The sequence below is a fragment of the Anastrepha ludens genome, chromosome 5 (assembly GCF_028408465.1).
Source record: "Anastrepha ludens isolate Willacy chromosome 5, idAnaLude1.1, whole genome shotgun sequence".
Taxonomy (NCBI): Eukaryota; Metazoa; Arthropoda; class Insecta; order Diptera; family Tephritidae; genus Anastrepha; species Anastrepha ludens.
The window spans coordinates 126,892,460-126,909,643 of NC_071501.1; the positions used below are offsets into that span (position 1 = coordinate 126,892,460).

At 34.9% G+C, this 17,184-nt stretch overlaps 1 protein-coding gene across 8 annotated transcripts in view; it reads right to left on the reverse strand.

The window, feature by feature from the left end:
• Window positions 1-1,056: 1,056 nt before the first annotated feature.
• LOC128862684 (ATP-binding cassette sub-family G member 4) overlaps window positions 1,057-17,184 on the reverse strand; it is a 35,876-nt gene continuing 19,748 nt past the window's right edge. For all 8 annotated transcript variants that reach the window (XM_054101339.1, XM_054101334.1, XM_054101335.1 and 5 more), the window contains 7 exons: window positions 5,739-5,856; window positions 5,482-5,671; window positions 5,262-5,407; window positions 3,362-3,600; window positions 2,770-3,291; window positions 2,458-2,714; window positions 1,057-2,397 (listed from right to left, as the gene is read on the reverse strand). In XM_054101339.1, the coding sequence (XP_053957314.1) occupies window positions 2,053-2,397; window positions 2,458-2,714; window positions 2,770-3,291; window positions 3,362-3,600; window positions 5,262-5,407; window positions 5,482-5,671; window positions 5,739-5,856 (1,817 nt within the window). In that variant the 3' untranslated portion in view covers window positions 1,057-2,052. The remainder of the gene's footprint in view (window positions 2,398-2,457; window positions 2,715-2,769; window positions 3,292-3,361; window positions 3,601-5,261; window positions 5,408-5,481; window positions 5,672-5,738; window positions 5,857-17,184) is intronic.

Consider the following 17,184-nt stretch of genomic DNA (forward strand, 5'->3'; position numbering starts at 1 on the left):
AATTACTTTCCTTTTTCCTCAAAATAGCGGCAAATCAGCGCGGTTTACTTTTATGTAATATTAATAGTCTTAAGTTTTCGAATATAATCCGTAACACCCATATTTCTCTTGATACTCTTACAATGCCCAACCAGATAATAATATTACTAAACAAAATCTGTATTTTTTAAATTTCCCTAAGCCTTTTCGAAACATTTACGCAACAAACAAAACCAATTAAATTTTGCTGTACTACATTTTATTCGGTCTGTTTTTCGATGCTGCGTTGCGTCGTTCAAGTTGTTAAACTGTGATTATTAGAAATCTTTAAAAACGAAAGTTTGCCATATACTCATGGACACCCATGTGTTTAGTATTTAAAATTTCTCTCCGAAATTCAAGAGATGAAAGTAGATGCAGACAGTGTTAAATTAATCGACTTAGTATGGCATTTAAGCTATTGCCATATTTTAGAGGCTCCTTTAACACCTATTTGGAGAACATTACTAAGCTGGTAGATAAGTTAAATGGTTGAAGTACCGGTCTGACACTCCTCAAGCAGCACTAAAGCACCGTTTTGATGCCAATTGTTTTTTACAAATTATTATTTATTACTAAGCTGACTCCAGAATCTATTTGCTCCTTGTTTAAGATGCACTGTCGTAGGCATTTTATTTTATAAAAAGGCGCTTTTTGTACTATTACTTTATTATTTATTTACTACTTAGATCGAAGTGCAAACTTCACAAGGAATCTAATCTTTCAACTAACTTTACTATTATTATTTTTATCTTTATTATATATTATATAAATTAATAATCGTTAATACCAATTAAGTATGTAGGCATGGGGGCGTGTACAAACGCGTTCTTTTGAAAGCTTTTAATTATTGCAACAAAACGACGACACTTGTCTGTGCTGAACTAAATGAAATATCAGTGAATATTAATAGTGAGATAATATGAAGAGTCCCACAGTCTTTGGTATTGTGAGTTATTGATAAAAAATAATTTAAAGCACAGCGAAACTTCTTCAATCCCCTCACCATATTAGCTAAAATTTCATAATAGCCAATAATTGATTTTTAAGCATTTATTACTCTTCCACAAATATGTATTACCAATCTTCTTAAATAAAACAGTTTTATTAAACCGACATTTTTAATTAATTTTTTAAATTACAAAATTTGTTAAAACTTATATATTTTTGGACTCAGGAATGTATCACTAATTAATGCGTCATTATCACTGACGCAAGTAGAACACAGGTATGTGTGTATGTATATTCCTCAACGAGCTTTGATTCAATGCTTATTTATTAAAAATAAAGTTCCTTCTCGCAAACATTCTAGTAATGTGCCAAAGTTGCATATTTTTAGGCGTTTACACGGGGCATTATAAAATGTTAGCGTACGTGCTTAGCGATTAAGAGCTAGTCTATCACAATATTGGAGCAATGAGTTCTTTCTAAAAATTTAGAAATTGTATGAATTCTCTTATTGTTTTCTTAGTACTTCTTTTGAACCACTATTTTTCCGATTTCAATAACAAAATGCAACCGCATGAAGGATGTAAAAATATAATAAAATAATATTTTACAATGCGTATATTTACCTCGAAAATGGAAACACGCCTAACTTGAGTGAATACAAATTTATATACAATTTGGATAAATCTGAGCAAACTTTCCGCATTAATACCTATTGTGTTGAGAATTGACAATTTTCTATTTGGTAGTTTATCTTTGGGCTAAGAAAAAAGTTCACGAAAAGCTTAAATTTTCAATATAAAGGTAGGCAGATCACACAAACACTCCACATATCACTGCATTAATCCAAAAAAGTAAAAAACTTTCTAATTTTCCACGCGTACAACTACTTTTTGTTTTTAAATCACATCACACACTTTTATGTATCGCTCCAGTGCTTGCTGATCGTTGTCTACTTAAAGGCGCTTATTCTGAGCTACATATGTATTTATATATTGTACTTATTCAGTACAATTCGAATTTGTACAATATAAGGAGAGCAGGCTAGTTAGAAAAATCTTCGGATGAAGACACATACATCAAACCTCATCTAAACAACCTCATCCTGAAGGATAAAATATAGAATGCAAGAATTCTTAACACTAAAAATATCGATAGTAAAAATATGGCAGCCAGTTGATAGCTTGCATTGCCGAAATCCATGTCCCGAAGAAAGAAGGCGGGATGCGTGTAATGACAATAAATTTCGTAGCATTCCAATTTACCTCGGCCATAGCCAAAAAGCGCCATCATTGAACCATCCATAGCGTACTTGAGGAATGATATATCGAACAAAAATGTCAAATAAAGTGGCGAGTCTTTTCGTTGCAGGAAAAAACCGGAAAACGCCAGGAAAGGACAAATGAAGAAAGGTCCAAATATAGCGCCGTGCTGTGAAATAAGAAACCATATGAATTAAAATTTAAAATGGCCAAAAAAACAATATCTTACGAGAAGATTCAGTGCAGATCCTACACAGAGCCCTATACTTTGCCCAACAAGAGCCGTAAGGAAGATGATAGTAAAGTACAAAACGAAGCGCTTAAGCTCCATTGGTTGGCCAGTCAGATAGTAGGTGGGAAATATAAAGAGGCTTGTGCATATAATCTGAATTGGTATATCCGCAAAAGTAATCGCAATAAAATATGCCCTCAGAGAATACCAACGATTGAAATGCTCCCGCGTAACTATAGGAAATTCTAGAGGAACTAAAGAAAAAAATATAAACGAATTGAAATAAAAAACATATAAATTTTATCTTACATTTAGTGAGGATCGACGAGAAAGCGCAAAACATGATGAACATTATTGTGTAAAAAGCATAGCGAAATATGTTGATCGCATTCGTCGCATCATTGCCAATGTCATAGTAAAGGAGGCCAATGAGGAGCGCCGCACCGAAATGAATGACGAACCGCAGAGTTGTGAGTGAGCTGTCACGCCAAATGAGCAGAAAGGTGCGCATTAGTAAAATGCTTAACTGACGGTAAAATGGCGTGGGATAGACATTCTCGCGCTTACACAGATGTGCGGTGTCGATTGACATTTTAGGTTTTTTCGATTTTGATAATCTGTGACCATATTTATATTCGCTGACCCTGCAACTGCTCTCCCGCGCGAGCGATGGCGTCTCTTTTACTGGTGTCAGCGGTGCATTAGCGGTTGTTAAACTTGGTGATGATTCTACACGATTGGTAAGACGGTACTCGGAATTGCGCCCGTTTTGCATTTTCTTTATAAGTCGTTGATTGTTTGGGCCGTAATCATTTGTTCCAATCTCCATCACTAACAAAACAAGAAATAAACTAATTGCATTATTTGTGAGACGACTTACGTACATAAATATAGCACTTACGAAAATCGCAAGGGTTGTACGATTGAGGACAATGTAAATCGCTTTCCGCTAGAAATGAGACCAAGTTCCCTGGTCTGCCTGCGTATATGCAAGATCCATCGGCAAGTGCATATAGATGATCGAACATTTGAAATGCAATACCGCTCGGCTGGTGAATCGTGCAGATGATGGTGAGTCCCTCCAAAGCCAGTGATTTTAGTAAGGAAATACACTGATTGGATGTTGAGCTATCTAATCCACTATAAAATTCAAAGAGGCAAATTAATATACAAATATATATATGCATATGTACGAGTATAATATGTAAATGTGAAACAGTGACATTGCTACACAATTGTCTGCGCTGCTCTGCTAACTGCATTTTTTAATTACCCACTCGCTTCAGTTAAAGAACAATTTTATATAAATGATTAAATAAATGAAGGCATAGAACTCTAAAATACCCGGGTATGGTGCAGTGCGAGCAGAGCTAGAATGTCATTCATTGCTCAACTGCTCAAATGTTTGTTCGAAGTTTTCGTGCTTTTGAAAAATTTTAGCAGCTAAACACAGTTATTAATTTTATTTGCCAGCATTTCTTTTGCTTTCCGCCGAAGTTAGCACTATCTTTAAATATTTTGTAAGACTTAAAGAAAGAACTGACAAAAATTCAAAATAATAAAAACAAGATTCCCTCAAATTACTCGAAAAAAATTTATATATCATACTGGAGCTCATGCCAGAAAATGTTCGTTGCTCATACGCCCCAGTTGTTTGAAAATGTCCAAACAAAATTGAGAGCTCTTATAGAAAATCACACACATTAAAATTATGGGCTGCGCAAGATTTTCGTATACTGCTGTAGACGAGTCTTATTCAATATTCGATATTTTGCATATTCCCATTCGCCATTCGTGAGCCGTTGTAGCCGGATTGGTTGGTGTCTGGGTTCGAAGCCCCAAATGACAAAAACGGCTTTTTCTTAGCGGTCGCTCTTCGGCAGGCAATGGCAAAATTGCGAGCGAAAAAGAAGCTACTCATAAAAAACCAGCTGCCGTTCGGAGGTGGCATTAAATTGTAGGTTCCTTCATGGTGTATATACGCTCCTTTCGATTCTAGCGCCACTGATGGGCCTCCTTGGAAGTGTTCTGCCTTGTTATTATTATTGGCATAATTTTTCATAATCTGTCTATGAATGAATACAAATTTATTAGGTCGTTTTAGACAATAGTAATTTTTTTATATCTGGATTTTTAGCAAACCAACTTAAGTGGCTTCAAGGAATTTTACTTTCAGCTAAATTAATTCTGGTTTATCATAGCGAAATATGGTGTTTTATTGAATGTTTACTAATTTGGTTACTGAAGCTACGGCTACTAAATATTTTGACAAAAGCAAGAAATGTTGACAGAGAAGAGTGCCAAGTCGATTTAAGTATTTGTATTAAATATTTGTATTTATATTACAATAACATATTTAGATATTTTGGGATATAATTTTTATTATATGAATTTGTGAAAACAAAAAACCACCATTAAAACGAAAAGTAACAAATCTCCTCATAAGACTGATGTTTTTAATTGATTACCGTGTTCACTACGGCACCTATGTTAGACAAGTCAGAATGTTTCAGGGACGCACTCGAAGTAGCTCAAACGATCATTGTCGATATTGAATCCAACTGCTCTGTTATATCTGATTGATGCAGATTTGCTTATTTAATCAGGATTGAGAGTTAAGTGTGAAATTTCTCGGCTGTCTGTTGTGATTACAACAGCCGATTTTCCTTACTATTTTAAATTGGTGTATGAGATGCCCTTGAAGACATTATTATTTTCTGCTGTTTAAATATGCAGGCGCAACTTATATGCGCAGTAAAGATTTCCACCAATATCACTCCGTTATTATCTTCTTTACTCACCTTGTGGGTTCATCCAGTATTAAAACCGGAGGATTATTCACTAGTTCCAAAGAGATTGCCAAACGTTTCTTTTGACCACCCGATAAGTTGCCCGTTTTAGTACCAAGACACTCAAGTAATCCCATGGCCTTCAGAACTTTTAGCACCTATTAAAATTTTTGTAAAATAACATTTTTAAATTTGAATGGTTACGAAATTATAAAAACATTTTTGTCTTAACCTGTTCCCGCTTCCCCGTCTTGGTCACCTGTTGTCCAAGTTTTAAACTGGCAGCAAAATACATTGCCTCCTTAACCGTCAAAAACGGCTGCAGAGTGGTGTCTTGAGTTATGAAAGCAACATTTGGCTTGAATGTTTTCACATCACGCAAATTTCCATTGATTCTAATATCTCCCGAAAAGCCATAAAGCCTATAAAGAACAAAGAGATTGACACGTTAAGGGCATTTAATGATATTAGGACTTGGTTTTGCATTACGTATATGAGGAGAGAATTTTCAGCAGTGTACTCTTGCCGGCACCAGAAGGTCCCACGATTGCACTCAGCTCACCAGCGCGAAACACCCCCGACAAGCCATTTAGTATTTGCTTGTGTTCTGAAATGAAAATTTATATTAGTGAATATATGTATTATATACTTATATATGAGATTCGTACATATTTCAGATTGTATACAAAAATTACGTATTTTAATAATTTATATGCTCAGAGAAAAAATTTCGCAAAAATGTCAAGCGTATTTCGAGTGATTTTTCTGCTTAAATCATCAATCACATTTGTTATTGCTTAGACATATACGAGCATGAGTTGCATAGTGCGTATATTAGGACAACCGCCTCTCAGTTGGCAAAGTGAGTAAAACTGTGAAAGGGTCCAAATCTAAAGAGTTCTAAGAATTTCTGCAACATATATTTTTAAAACATTGTAATGGAAATGTTTGGCTTCGCGCTTGGAATTTCTTATTTTTTAATCTCTTAGGTTAATCGGTCGTCTTAGCTGGATTTCAATACAAATAAGTACAGCGCCTTTGATTGCTTGTCTTATCACAGCGTGGCAATATTTCCATAAATAGAATTTTATCAGTTTTCATTGCCATTTTACAGAACGTAATTTTTATTATGAAACAAATAATTTACGAACCTTGTAGACTCGATTATCAATGGTTCCCTATGAAATGAAACCGGCTGTATATGTATATGTATGTATCTGTACGCCCATGCATATGTATATATGTATGTGCATGTGCACATGCATTTACGCATTTACATACGGTAGCCCGCCAAGAAATTAGAAGCACTCAAAAATGTCCAACTTATTGTGTATAGCAGCCCTTCGCATGTTATCATCTTACATGCCACGGCGCCAAACAATAGGGCCGGCATAACAAGAGACTTATAAAGAGTGGTTTTTATTCGTCGAGATAGGGCTTCACTGCTCAATTGTCTTTGCAGTCCAAAGAAACGCAAGTAGGCAAGAGAAAGAATCACTTTTTCCGAAGTAAACGTATGTAGTATAAGTAAACGTATAAGTATGTACTATATGTATCTCCTGTGATCAAACGAATCGTTAGCGAACTCGCGTTTTTATGTCTACATCTCTGCAGGCTTAATGGTGCTCACACTCACCAACGTAAACGTAAGCCCGTCTCAGCTGACACGATTAAACTAATGAAAGTCCCATGTAAATGGATTCTCACCACCGTTCCATTCCGTAGTATCATAGATGGTTCTTTCATCGTGTCAGCTAATACGGGCGTACGTTTACGTTGGTGAGTGTGAGCACCATTAAGCCTGCAGAGATGTAGACATCAAAACGCGAGTTCGCTGATGATTCGTTTGATCACAGGAGATACATACATACTTCGCTTATCACTTACTTATCTACTTCACTTCTAATGCTGGAAACAGCCACCGACGTAAACGCAGTCCCCTGTCAGCTGTTACGATCAAACTAATGAGAACCCCATGTAAATGAAAAATTACTTCCTTCCGTATCGTAGTATCGTAGATTTTATCGCATGATTTTTGAAAACTCCCGTAGATTCTGCCAGCTGATTGCTCTCTCACCACACAGTGTTGCCAAGCAGTACAAAATAAACTTAGAAATATTATAATTTTTATTAAAATAACTTAAAAACTCTGTTGAATAATGTTAATTATAGATAAATGAACTATTTGCATTTGTTGTTTTTTAGCTTGGGTTTATTAAACAATATATATATTTCCGAGTATATTTCTACCATGAAAAAGCTCCTCATAGAAAATATCTGTCGTTCGGAGTCGGCTTAGAACTGTAGATCCCTCCATTTGTGAAACAAGGAGAGGAGCTCGGCCAATCACCCAAAAAGACGCAGATCGAAAGCTGCACTGCTGAGGTTCAATCTGTTATCTTGCGGTGGGGCTTAGTCTTTAACACAAGGCGATCGGTACACACATAGAATAAGCCTTCTTATAGATTAGCAGAGCACACTTAATTTCCAATCGGCAGATTATTTCAGAAGGTAAAGAAATTATACTAATATATTTGTGATTGAGTTGCTTTTTAGTTACATCCAAGTTAGATGCTGTGCTTTAAGGATTTTTTGGCTCCGTTTGCTTTGAAAAACACCCAACCAAATTGCATAAAGTTGGGGTTGATGTGTTTTTTTATTATTGTGGACCAAGGTGCCTTATACAGGTACCATCCCCAGGGTTGTAATTTCGATTTCTTTCTAAATTGTCAGATATTTCTTAAGTTACGCGGAAGAGACAGGAATGTTTCAACAAATATTGATTTATAGGCACTCACATCAGACGCTTGTGTAACGAGTGTGAATTTTTACCGATAATAAAAATATGATAATACATACCTATATAGATATAATTTGTAACACCAAATATTATGTAAACTCAATGAGCGCGGTTCAATTGGTGGTAAAATTGATTTCGAGAGTAGAAAGAAACGACTATGCCTATAGCAACATACACTACATACCTATAAGTATACTTATATGACAACAATGAGTGATTTCAATATAATTTGTACAAATGTATGTAAAATTCCTGTACATCTCTTTAAGGCGTTTTGAGTCATGGGCAAACCATATTGATATGGCAAGCTACAAGATAGAATGAGTACCCGTATTGGTAAATTCCTATTCAGAAGTGACTGTACTGATGTTAATAATGTACTTATAAATACTGAGCAGGTGTTAATCCGAAATGTTTATATAATATTCTTAAAGGACTGCAATTAATATTCATAAAAGCAAAATCTACCTGAATGTTTAATGCAAGTAGAAAGAATACGCATCAGTACCTTGTGGGAAAAAAATGCCCTATTTGAAGAAGGAGGCTAATTTGCAGTTGAGTACTTCGCGGCCAAAGCTGAGATCACTAACATTTTCCTTAATATTGGTCTATATCTATATGGATCTAGAATATAATTCATAGTGGGTTCTTGCACATTTTTTTCCATTAAATAGAGAAGGACTTCTGTTATAGAAGCTGGGTCACCTACAATTTATTTACGATATGCAGAGTTAGCTTTCGACGTTGCTTTTTTCCTCTCGACTATTGCATTAAGATCTGTATAAGATAAGCAATTTTCCTTAGCCTATTGGAACAACTGGAATTCTTTATTGAAATAGAGGGTACGAGTATATACGTAAGTAGATTTGTGCATGCATGTGTATATATGTATTTGGGTAGACTATATTGCTTAATGCGTACTCTTACAAGTACCTATTCTCCAGATTCACGTCAAGTATAATAGTTGGTAGGCGGATGATGCCAGTGCAGTAAGTGACTCTTCCGTTCACTTATCACGCAAAAATTGCAAGATTTCAACTAGAACCGCATTTTGCGAAAATGCAAGTAATAAAATAAGCACTAGCCGGTACTTCTAAATTTAATATCATTGATTACACTGCGTTACACACATTCTGTCCTATGAAGCAAATATACTTTTTCGGAAAGGGGATAAAAAATAAAAATACACGTGTGTCGGCGATTTTTATGTACACGCCACAATTTTTTTTTTTTTTTTTTTGTATTTTATAACTTTAAACGAGCAATTCTTGTATGCATATCTGTATAGCCACACGATCTCAGGATTAGCTTAACGGATTTGAATGAAATTGGGCACACAGATAGTGTATCACATTTCTAGACTTTTCACCTAGGTGTTGCCACTGACAATGTTTCACAGGGTTGCCACCTATTCGAAATTAAAAAAAAAAAATTGCATGAGATATGCCGATGTGGGTATCAAAAGAAAGGTATTTCACTCCGCATTACAATAAAGATATAAAACCCCGAATTTTTTTATTAATTTTATTATATTAAAATTAAAAATTGTTACATTAAAAATTTTGATGCTTTTAAAGATACTTAGGCGTTTTATTTCTGCGTTTGTAAGCATTTGTGTCAGTATCGCGACAAATAGACCAACAGTATTCGCCAAGCACATGCGTAATGTCTTTCCCTTTAAAGCGCTTTTCAATAGCCGCAATGCCCTGATGGAACCTTTCGCCATGTTCATCGCTACAAGCTCCTAAATCACCAGGGAAACAATCTAAATGATTGTGAAGGAAATGGATCTTTATCGACATTAATATGCCCATTTCGCCATATGCCGAAATCATTTCTGCAACAATATTTTTATAATTGTCAGCTCGTTTGTTGCCAAGAAACTGCTCAATAACGGCAACTGTGCCTTTCCATGCACGTTGTTCGATAGCATTTAATAAATTAAAGATTAATAAGTTGTTTAAAAATTTGGAGTCCCTTCAAGTTATGCCGAAAATTAAAAAAAAAATTTTTTTTTAGAAAAAAAAAATTAAAGAAAATCTGAGTCAATTTTTTTTTTAATTTTACATAATAAAACCATTTCCACGAGTCTGCCTGCAGAAATTCAGCGCGATTGGATCACGGAAAAAGGGTTAAAAATTTATCCAAAGTTTTTCACACAGGCGGACTACGAGCTCTATATTTTATACATAAAAAAAAAAATTCTGACGTGTACGTGAAAATCGCCGATACACGTGTATTTTTATTTTTTCTCGCCTTTCCGAAAAAGTATATTTGGTTCATAGGACAGAAAAAAAGTTCGTTTTTGTAACGCAGTGTTATAAGTGACATTCAAATTAGTAATATACATACAAGTAAACGTCCATATGAAATTGAATTAGTAACTACTATTTAAACTGTAGCGTCTTTATTTCTCATATTACACATTTATAAGTGGAATTATTGTGCGGAGGGTTTCTTATCTTAGCTAAACCGCAATAGCCACAAAGCGTGTATATGTGGCTATCAAATAACGAAATTGGCGATGCTGTATAAAAAGTGCGCATGCGCCAAACGCTATCGACCACCAACCGTATAGCGCGCAGTATTTGTTCCGAGTGCAGTACCTACCTATCTCTTCTATCAAAACATCAATAGGACCATAGTTATGGGCCACCGTTTCGCGTCAAAACACAAATCAACTACAATTATTTACTTTGATTTTAATGGGTTTGTGCACCACCCCGGGTTCAAGAATTACAAATTATTAATTAATTAATATTACCACCCAACTGCATGAAAGAATAAAAAAACTATTCGAATGGTGAGAGGACAAGCCATGGGTTTCCCACTAAGATAATGCACTGGTTCATTGACCAAGGTTCGTCCAGAGGTAATTTAAACATTTCAAACAATGGAAGATTCGTTAGCATTACTTTGTATTAAATCAAAAGCAAGGGTCACATTTCGTATATCAATTGAAAATTGTTGGCGAGTATATTCATTACTAGCTATGCCCAGCTTGAAAACCTAGAGTTAGCGTTTTCTTGTGCTGAGTAGCTCAGAACTTCTTTTTGCATTTAACGTTTCTCCTTTTTCTAATAAAAATGGAATCAGAGTGGGAAGTGTGTGCTATGAAAGCTCTTATATTCTACGTGCAAAAACTTTGACTTGTTTTGAACTCGTACAGATTATACAATACATAAATATCATTGAGGACGAAATTAGAAGATTAGAATAACTAATTTGCACGATAAGTATCAGTCACAGGCTGAGTAGAAAGTACAATTAAATGATTAAGATATCTCTGTGAAACCATTTTGATGGAATAAGCCGATTTATTGCCATAAGCTAGTTAACACCCAGAAAAGTATTCAAGTATATTAGTTTTTGAGATAAGCGTTTTTAACAGGCAAACGGACAGACAGAGTTTTATTTTTGAGAGCCTAACTTTATCATCTGGCATTTCTTTCATCAAAACTTATATAGGGTTTTTCAGTAAGAGCGCTTCAACTTTTGAACTTTTTTGAATAAAACACAAACGGTTTGACTTTTTTAACTAATTTTTTTATTATCGAGTTTGAACATATACATTTAAGTATGAAATTCGATTTCTTTTGCATGACCACCGCGTGCACGTTTTACGAAGTCCAATCGTTGAACCCAATTTTCGACCACTCTTTTGCATAAATCGGCCGAAATTCCAGCAATTTCGCGTTCAATATTGGCTCTGAGCTCACAAATCGTCGCCGGCTTGTTACTGTAGACCAATGACTTCACATAACCCCAAAACGGGACGGGTTGTTAAATGGACCGTAAAATGGCCGTAATGCTCTTAAAGTAGCAGCAACAGAATGATTATTTTCATAAAAAATTTGCACGATTTGCAATCGTTGCTCAAGTGTGTAGCGTTCCATGATGAAATGTATACTTATGAAGTTTACAAATGACAAGCGAAAAATAAAAAATATTGCGTCGTTCGCCCTCCCTATCGGAAAAAAGTTGAAGCGCACCTATTGAATAACCCTATATATCTCTTATGTGATTATCTTTGAAGATCAAATGCGTGAGAGCGTTTCAAGATACATATACTCTTAATGCACATACTTGAGATCTTCGAGCAAGCTGTTATTTCATCCGGGCGAGCTCCTTGCGATACAACTGCTAATGTATGCCTAATCCTATGCCTGTTATGGTATGTCCTAACCTTAACAATAAAGGATTCGTAACTTTATCTCTGGACTTATCATTTTGTTGAGTATATCGGAGGGTTCGATTAACGGTTTTTTCTACTTTTCAATTAGCCTTGGTGCAGCCGTCCCATATTAATAAGGTGCAGTCGTATATAATCTTGTCTATATCCCATAGCCTATATTTGCAACAATCTGTGTGGGCGCTGATAACTAAATCTATCAGGACTTTAAGCATTGTTGCTATTCCCAATGACGACATATGGAACATCGTTTCCATCTACAGTATTGAAAGTATCTACAATAAAATTCTAAGGTAAAATATGATATTCATTTTGATAAAAATTCTAAATAGTATTTTATATTTTAAAAATTTATGCAAGTATGCATTTATTTTCGATTCAGGTCGTTTGCCTTTACCGTTTGCCCACGCATGCGCTCATATGAATAAGTAAGTAAAAATGGATTTACATATGTACTTACGTCGATTTTTGTAAATTCGTCTTACACGCATTTACCAATTTAGGTCGGGGCGAAAAATTTATTTAATTTGCCAAGCTTTTACAGCCAGTGCCAATGACTTTTAAAAGTACAATGGCCAAACAATAACAACGAAGCAATGGGTACCACTCTATGCGTTATGGTTATATCACGCAAAATATTTAAATGTAAAGTTTGAATATAAACAATGTATTTAAAAAAGATATGTATTGCTACATCATCTGAACCAGATAGATGGCTTCGATCAAATTCTTCAGCTTATAAACTGCGCAACAACCAAATCGTCGTTGATTGGCTTTACAAATTCCTCTGCTATTTCTGCAAAGGGATCCCACCCAGGGTTTTTGAGGCCCCAATTCCGCCTTTGAGATCATTTCACTTGATACTGAGGTACATGGAGCGATTTGTTAAAGAGCTAAAGCTAAAGTTAAAGTTATTTATAGTAAATTTTTAAGTTTTTATTAGACTTCGAGGCACATTGAATTTTCGGAAAATGATACTGAGAAAAGCTTTACACATGCAAGCTTTCCAGGTAGCAAAATAATTAGTAGTGTAGTTTTTTAAATGCATATTGAACTACAACGTATGATATATCGATATATAGAATATAGCCACGAAAAGAGCTTGATATTGGAAAATACAAATTTGAAGTAGTAAGGACGTTCACATATCTAGACTTCAAACTGGCGACATATAATTCGGTGAGTCTTACTATAGAAAAACGAATTCAAGCAGCTAATAGAGCGTACACATCACTTACAAAACTTTTCAAATCAGAATTCCTTAACAGACCCTGCAAGGTGACACTGTATAAAACCGTAGTCCGACCGGTGCTCTGCTATGGAGCTAATATATGAACGCTGAGTGAAAAAGAAAAGAAAATAGTGCAAATATTTGAAAGGAAAGTTCTCAGAAAAATATTTGGCGCAGTCAGAAATGCACAAGTCGAATGGCGCATACGTTGGAATGATGAACCGGACGAACTTATTAATGGCGAAAATGTAGTACGTAACATTAAAGCGCAACGAATACGATAGCTATAAAACGCTATGAGAATGGACAGTTCAAGAGCCCAAAGGAAAGTTCTGGAGGTGAATGCATACACAAATAAAGCAAGAGGAAGACCGAGATCGAGGTGGATAGATGAAGTAAAAGAAGACCTGGAACAGGTAAATCTAAAGAATTGGAAGGAAGCGGGAACGCATAGAGCAGCATGGAGGGGTACTGGTCAGCAGGCCAAAGCTTACAAGAAACTTTAGCACCAAACTATGATGATGACGATATAGAAGGCACCCCGCACGACACTAACCACCTCTTCACATGCCGCATCAAACCCACTCATCTAACACCCCTCTCCCTCTGGACCCAACCTTTCGAAACAGCTAGTTTCCGGGGCCTACCGTTAGAGGAGCAAGACGTGTGTGAGCTTCACGTGTCCAAGAAATGATTTCGATACATTTCTTTTTTCTTTAAAACGCAAAACCTATTTCTGATAAAAAAGGTGTAAATAAAAACTTTAACTCTGTTTGTGGAAAAAAATTCATGAATTAGCGTGAAATTCACCCAAGTGAGTCGTTTACGTCAAAAAATAGGTGTGTCTACCGAAGGTTAAGATGCTGGTACCTTTCTGTGGAGCCACGTCAAGCAAAGTCCTTATTGAGAGGGTACACTCATAAGATTTCCTCAGCCTCCTCCAGATATTTCCTTGCTCCTCGAATATGGTGCCATACCGAGAAGAAGTAGTAATCATCTGGGTCTTGTACGGCTGGAAGGGAAGCACCGTTACCAACTTATATTTATTGAAAGTGCAAGGCCTGTGTGAATTATTGTGAAGAGTAGAGAGCACAGTTGACCTTAAGGTCGAACTGCTAACTTATTTCTTCATTTATTTATTAGTTCAAGATGCACTTCTAAACTTGTATAAAAATCCTTGTTGCATGCTGTTTTGAACAGCCACATAAAAGAGTTAACTAAATGACTAACTAAATCTTGGTCAAAACGACATTACTATTTGTTTAGTTACTATAAATGAATACGATTACAAGCAAGAATATGCCTCAACCTATCGAAACGGGTTTTCGGATCAAAGGTCCAGATAAAAAAAAAAACAAAAAACATTGTTAGCAGTTATTTTGGTTATCAGTCGACTAAAATGCTGCATTATATCTGTATGTATACATTTATGTGTAAGTTAAGTAAAGTTAAGATTATTTGAACATGTAAGTATGTATACGCACTCTGCAGTAAGTTTATAACCGATACCATTCCGCGCTTCTCCGCCAGCAAATATTCTTATTTAACTGCTTTCCGTATTTATGTCAACGGTTGTAATAACTGTCCCACTTTGAAATTTTTCTGCTTAACTTCCAGGTGCGATCTTATTTGTGTTTTATAACAATATTAAAAATATTGTACGTGAACAATAGACTCGTTTAATATACAAGGTCGGCCACAAAAGTTCCCAGGCTGGCACAAACTTAAGGGAATAAAAAAGAGATTTTAGCAAATTTAATTTATTTTAACAAAATGGTTTTCTTCGGACCCTGTGCACTGCTTTGCGCAGTCGAGAGCATTTTAATAGACTTATGCAACATGGTTGTTTGACAGAATGCTATATTTTGTCCATAAGTCCGTTATTAATATTGGACGATGAGCCGGTGTGTTATCGTGCAATAAGCGCTAAGTTTCATTACAGTAAGTAAAAACTTTATAAAACTGAGATACAACGCAATCGAGATTTTAGCTCTTTTCTATGAATTCACTTACAACTTCAACGTATTTTTGGATATCGAATCGTTCCTCTATATCTAAAAGGCGCCACCGGTTGATGAGATATGAAGGCAGTTCAGGAACTTTTGAGGCCTACCTTGCGTGTATTTTTGTAATCTTTATATATTCCACGAGTGTGTTTAGCTGTTTTATTTTGTATATGTATTGCGAAAGTATTATTAAAAGTGCAACGACTCTCCCATGCAATTTAACTAAAGTAAGGGCTAATTAAGTATTTTTGTATACACAAATATTAGGAAGCCCAATGCAGTAAGACTTGGTACTACAGTAAAGAACAGAGAGCAGACATAATTACATTTGCGAATTTACAACATATACGCCCTTTACGACTTTAACGTAAATTCCAAATTGAAGTAAGCCCTATAATCTCGTACGTGCGAATAAGATTGTTTAGCTTTAACTTCGATCGTAGCTAATATACCATTAAAACTTTAAAATTAACTGAAGATTTTTAAAGCAAAAAAGTTAATTTTTACGCAATATGAAAGTTTTATTCAAAACACGAAAAAAACGAGTCGGGTAGTTAATTTTGTAAAACAGCGAAGGTATATTTTATTTTATTTTATTATTAGTACCAAAAAAATCTTTTCATTTGTAATAAAAAAAATAAATTGACATAAGTTACATTTTTAAATTGTAATAAGCATCAAATATCTCGGTAGGTTTCTGGTAAATATAGTATTTTCAACAGTAACATATTTGGAAGCCTTTTGTATGGAAGAAAACACCCAACATCGTATGCCAAAACAAAGTTGTCAAAAATCAACGCGATTTTAAGAGATTACAAACTTATTCTTTATTGTACTAAAATTGAATGCGCTATTAAAGTGCATACCCAGGAGTTTCCTAAAGATTCTACGTAAAGACTTTTTTTGAATTTTATATAATGTTTTGAAGTTGGATTTATAAGGTTTTTATTATACAGCGAACTATACTTTTATCAAAAATTAACGACACAGGTTTGGCATGAGAAATATTGCGATTATTGTAAAAAGAATAATTACCTAATTATGTGAGCACAAGTGTAAGCACCTAATGCTTTCCCAATGCATTCCCAACAGCAACAGAGCTTAACAGGTACTATTATATTTTAGAAATTTTTTATGACGAAATTGGACTAATAATTGGGTGAAGATGTGTAGGAATTAATATCGTTAGTGTATATTGAAAAAATTATTTTCCTACATTTTCCGTTATTCCGTTTTGCGCATTTACATAATTGTATTTTGAGTTTTGGTGTGAAGTACCTATGCTTGCCCTAACCACCATTAATTAGTACCTCTGCAATTTCTTCTCATATTCATTTTTCAAACTCATTACCTGCGTTCCAATGGTCAATGATCGGAATCCGGCCAAACATTTTTTATTTCCATTTTTTTTGGCTGAGAATGTCGAAATCGAAGTACGTATATGCCGCGGCGCTTTTTGTTAATTGAAATTTTTTTTTTTTTTTGCTTTCTCGCTATAATTAAAGTTTTTTTGTTTTAAAATACGCCGTAATATAATAAAATTAAATAAATCAAAAAGGTCGTACACAGCAAAAGATATTTGCCGAATTGCTAACTAACAAACCACAAAACTAACGAAATTTGTGTGAGAATCTCTAATAATCTTTTTTGCAACTAGAAAGAAATATGTGGGCATACTAAATAAAATAGATTCATGCTTATATGCT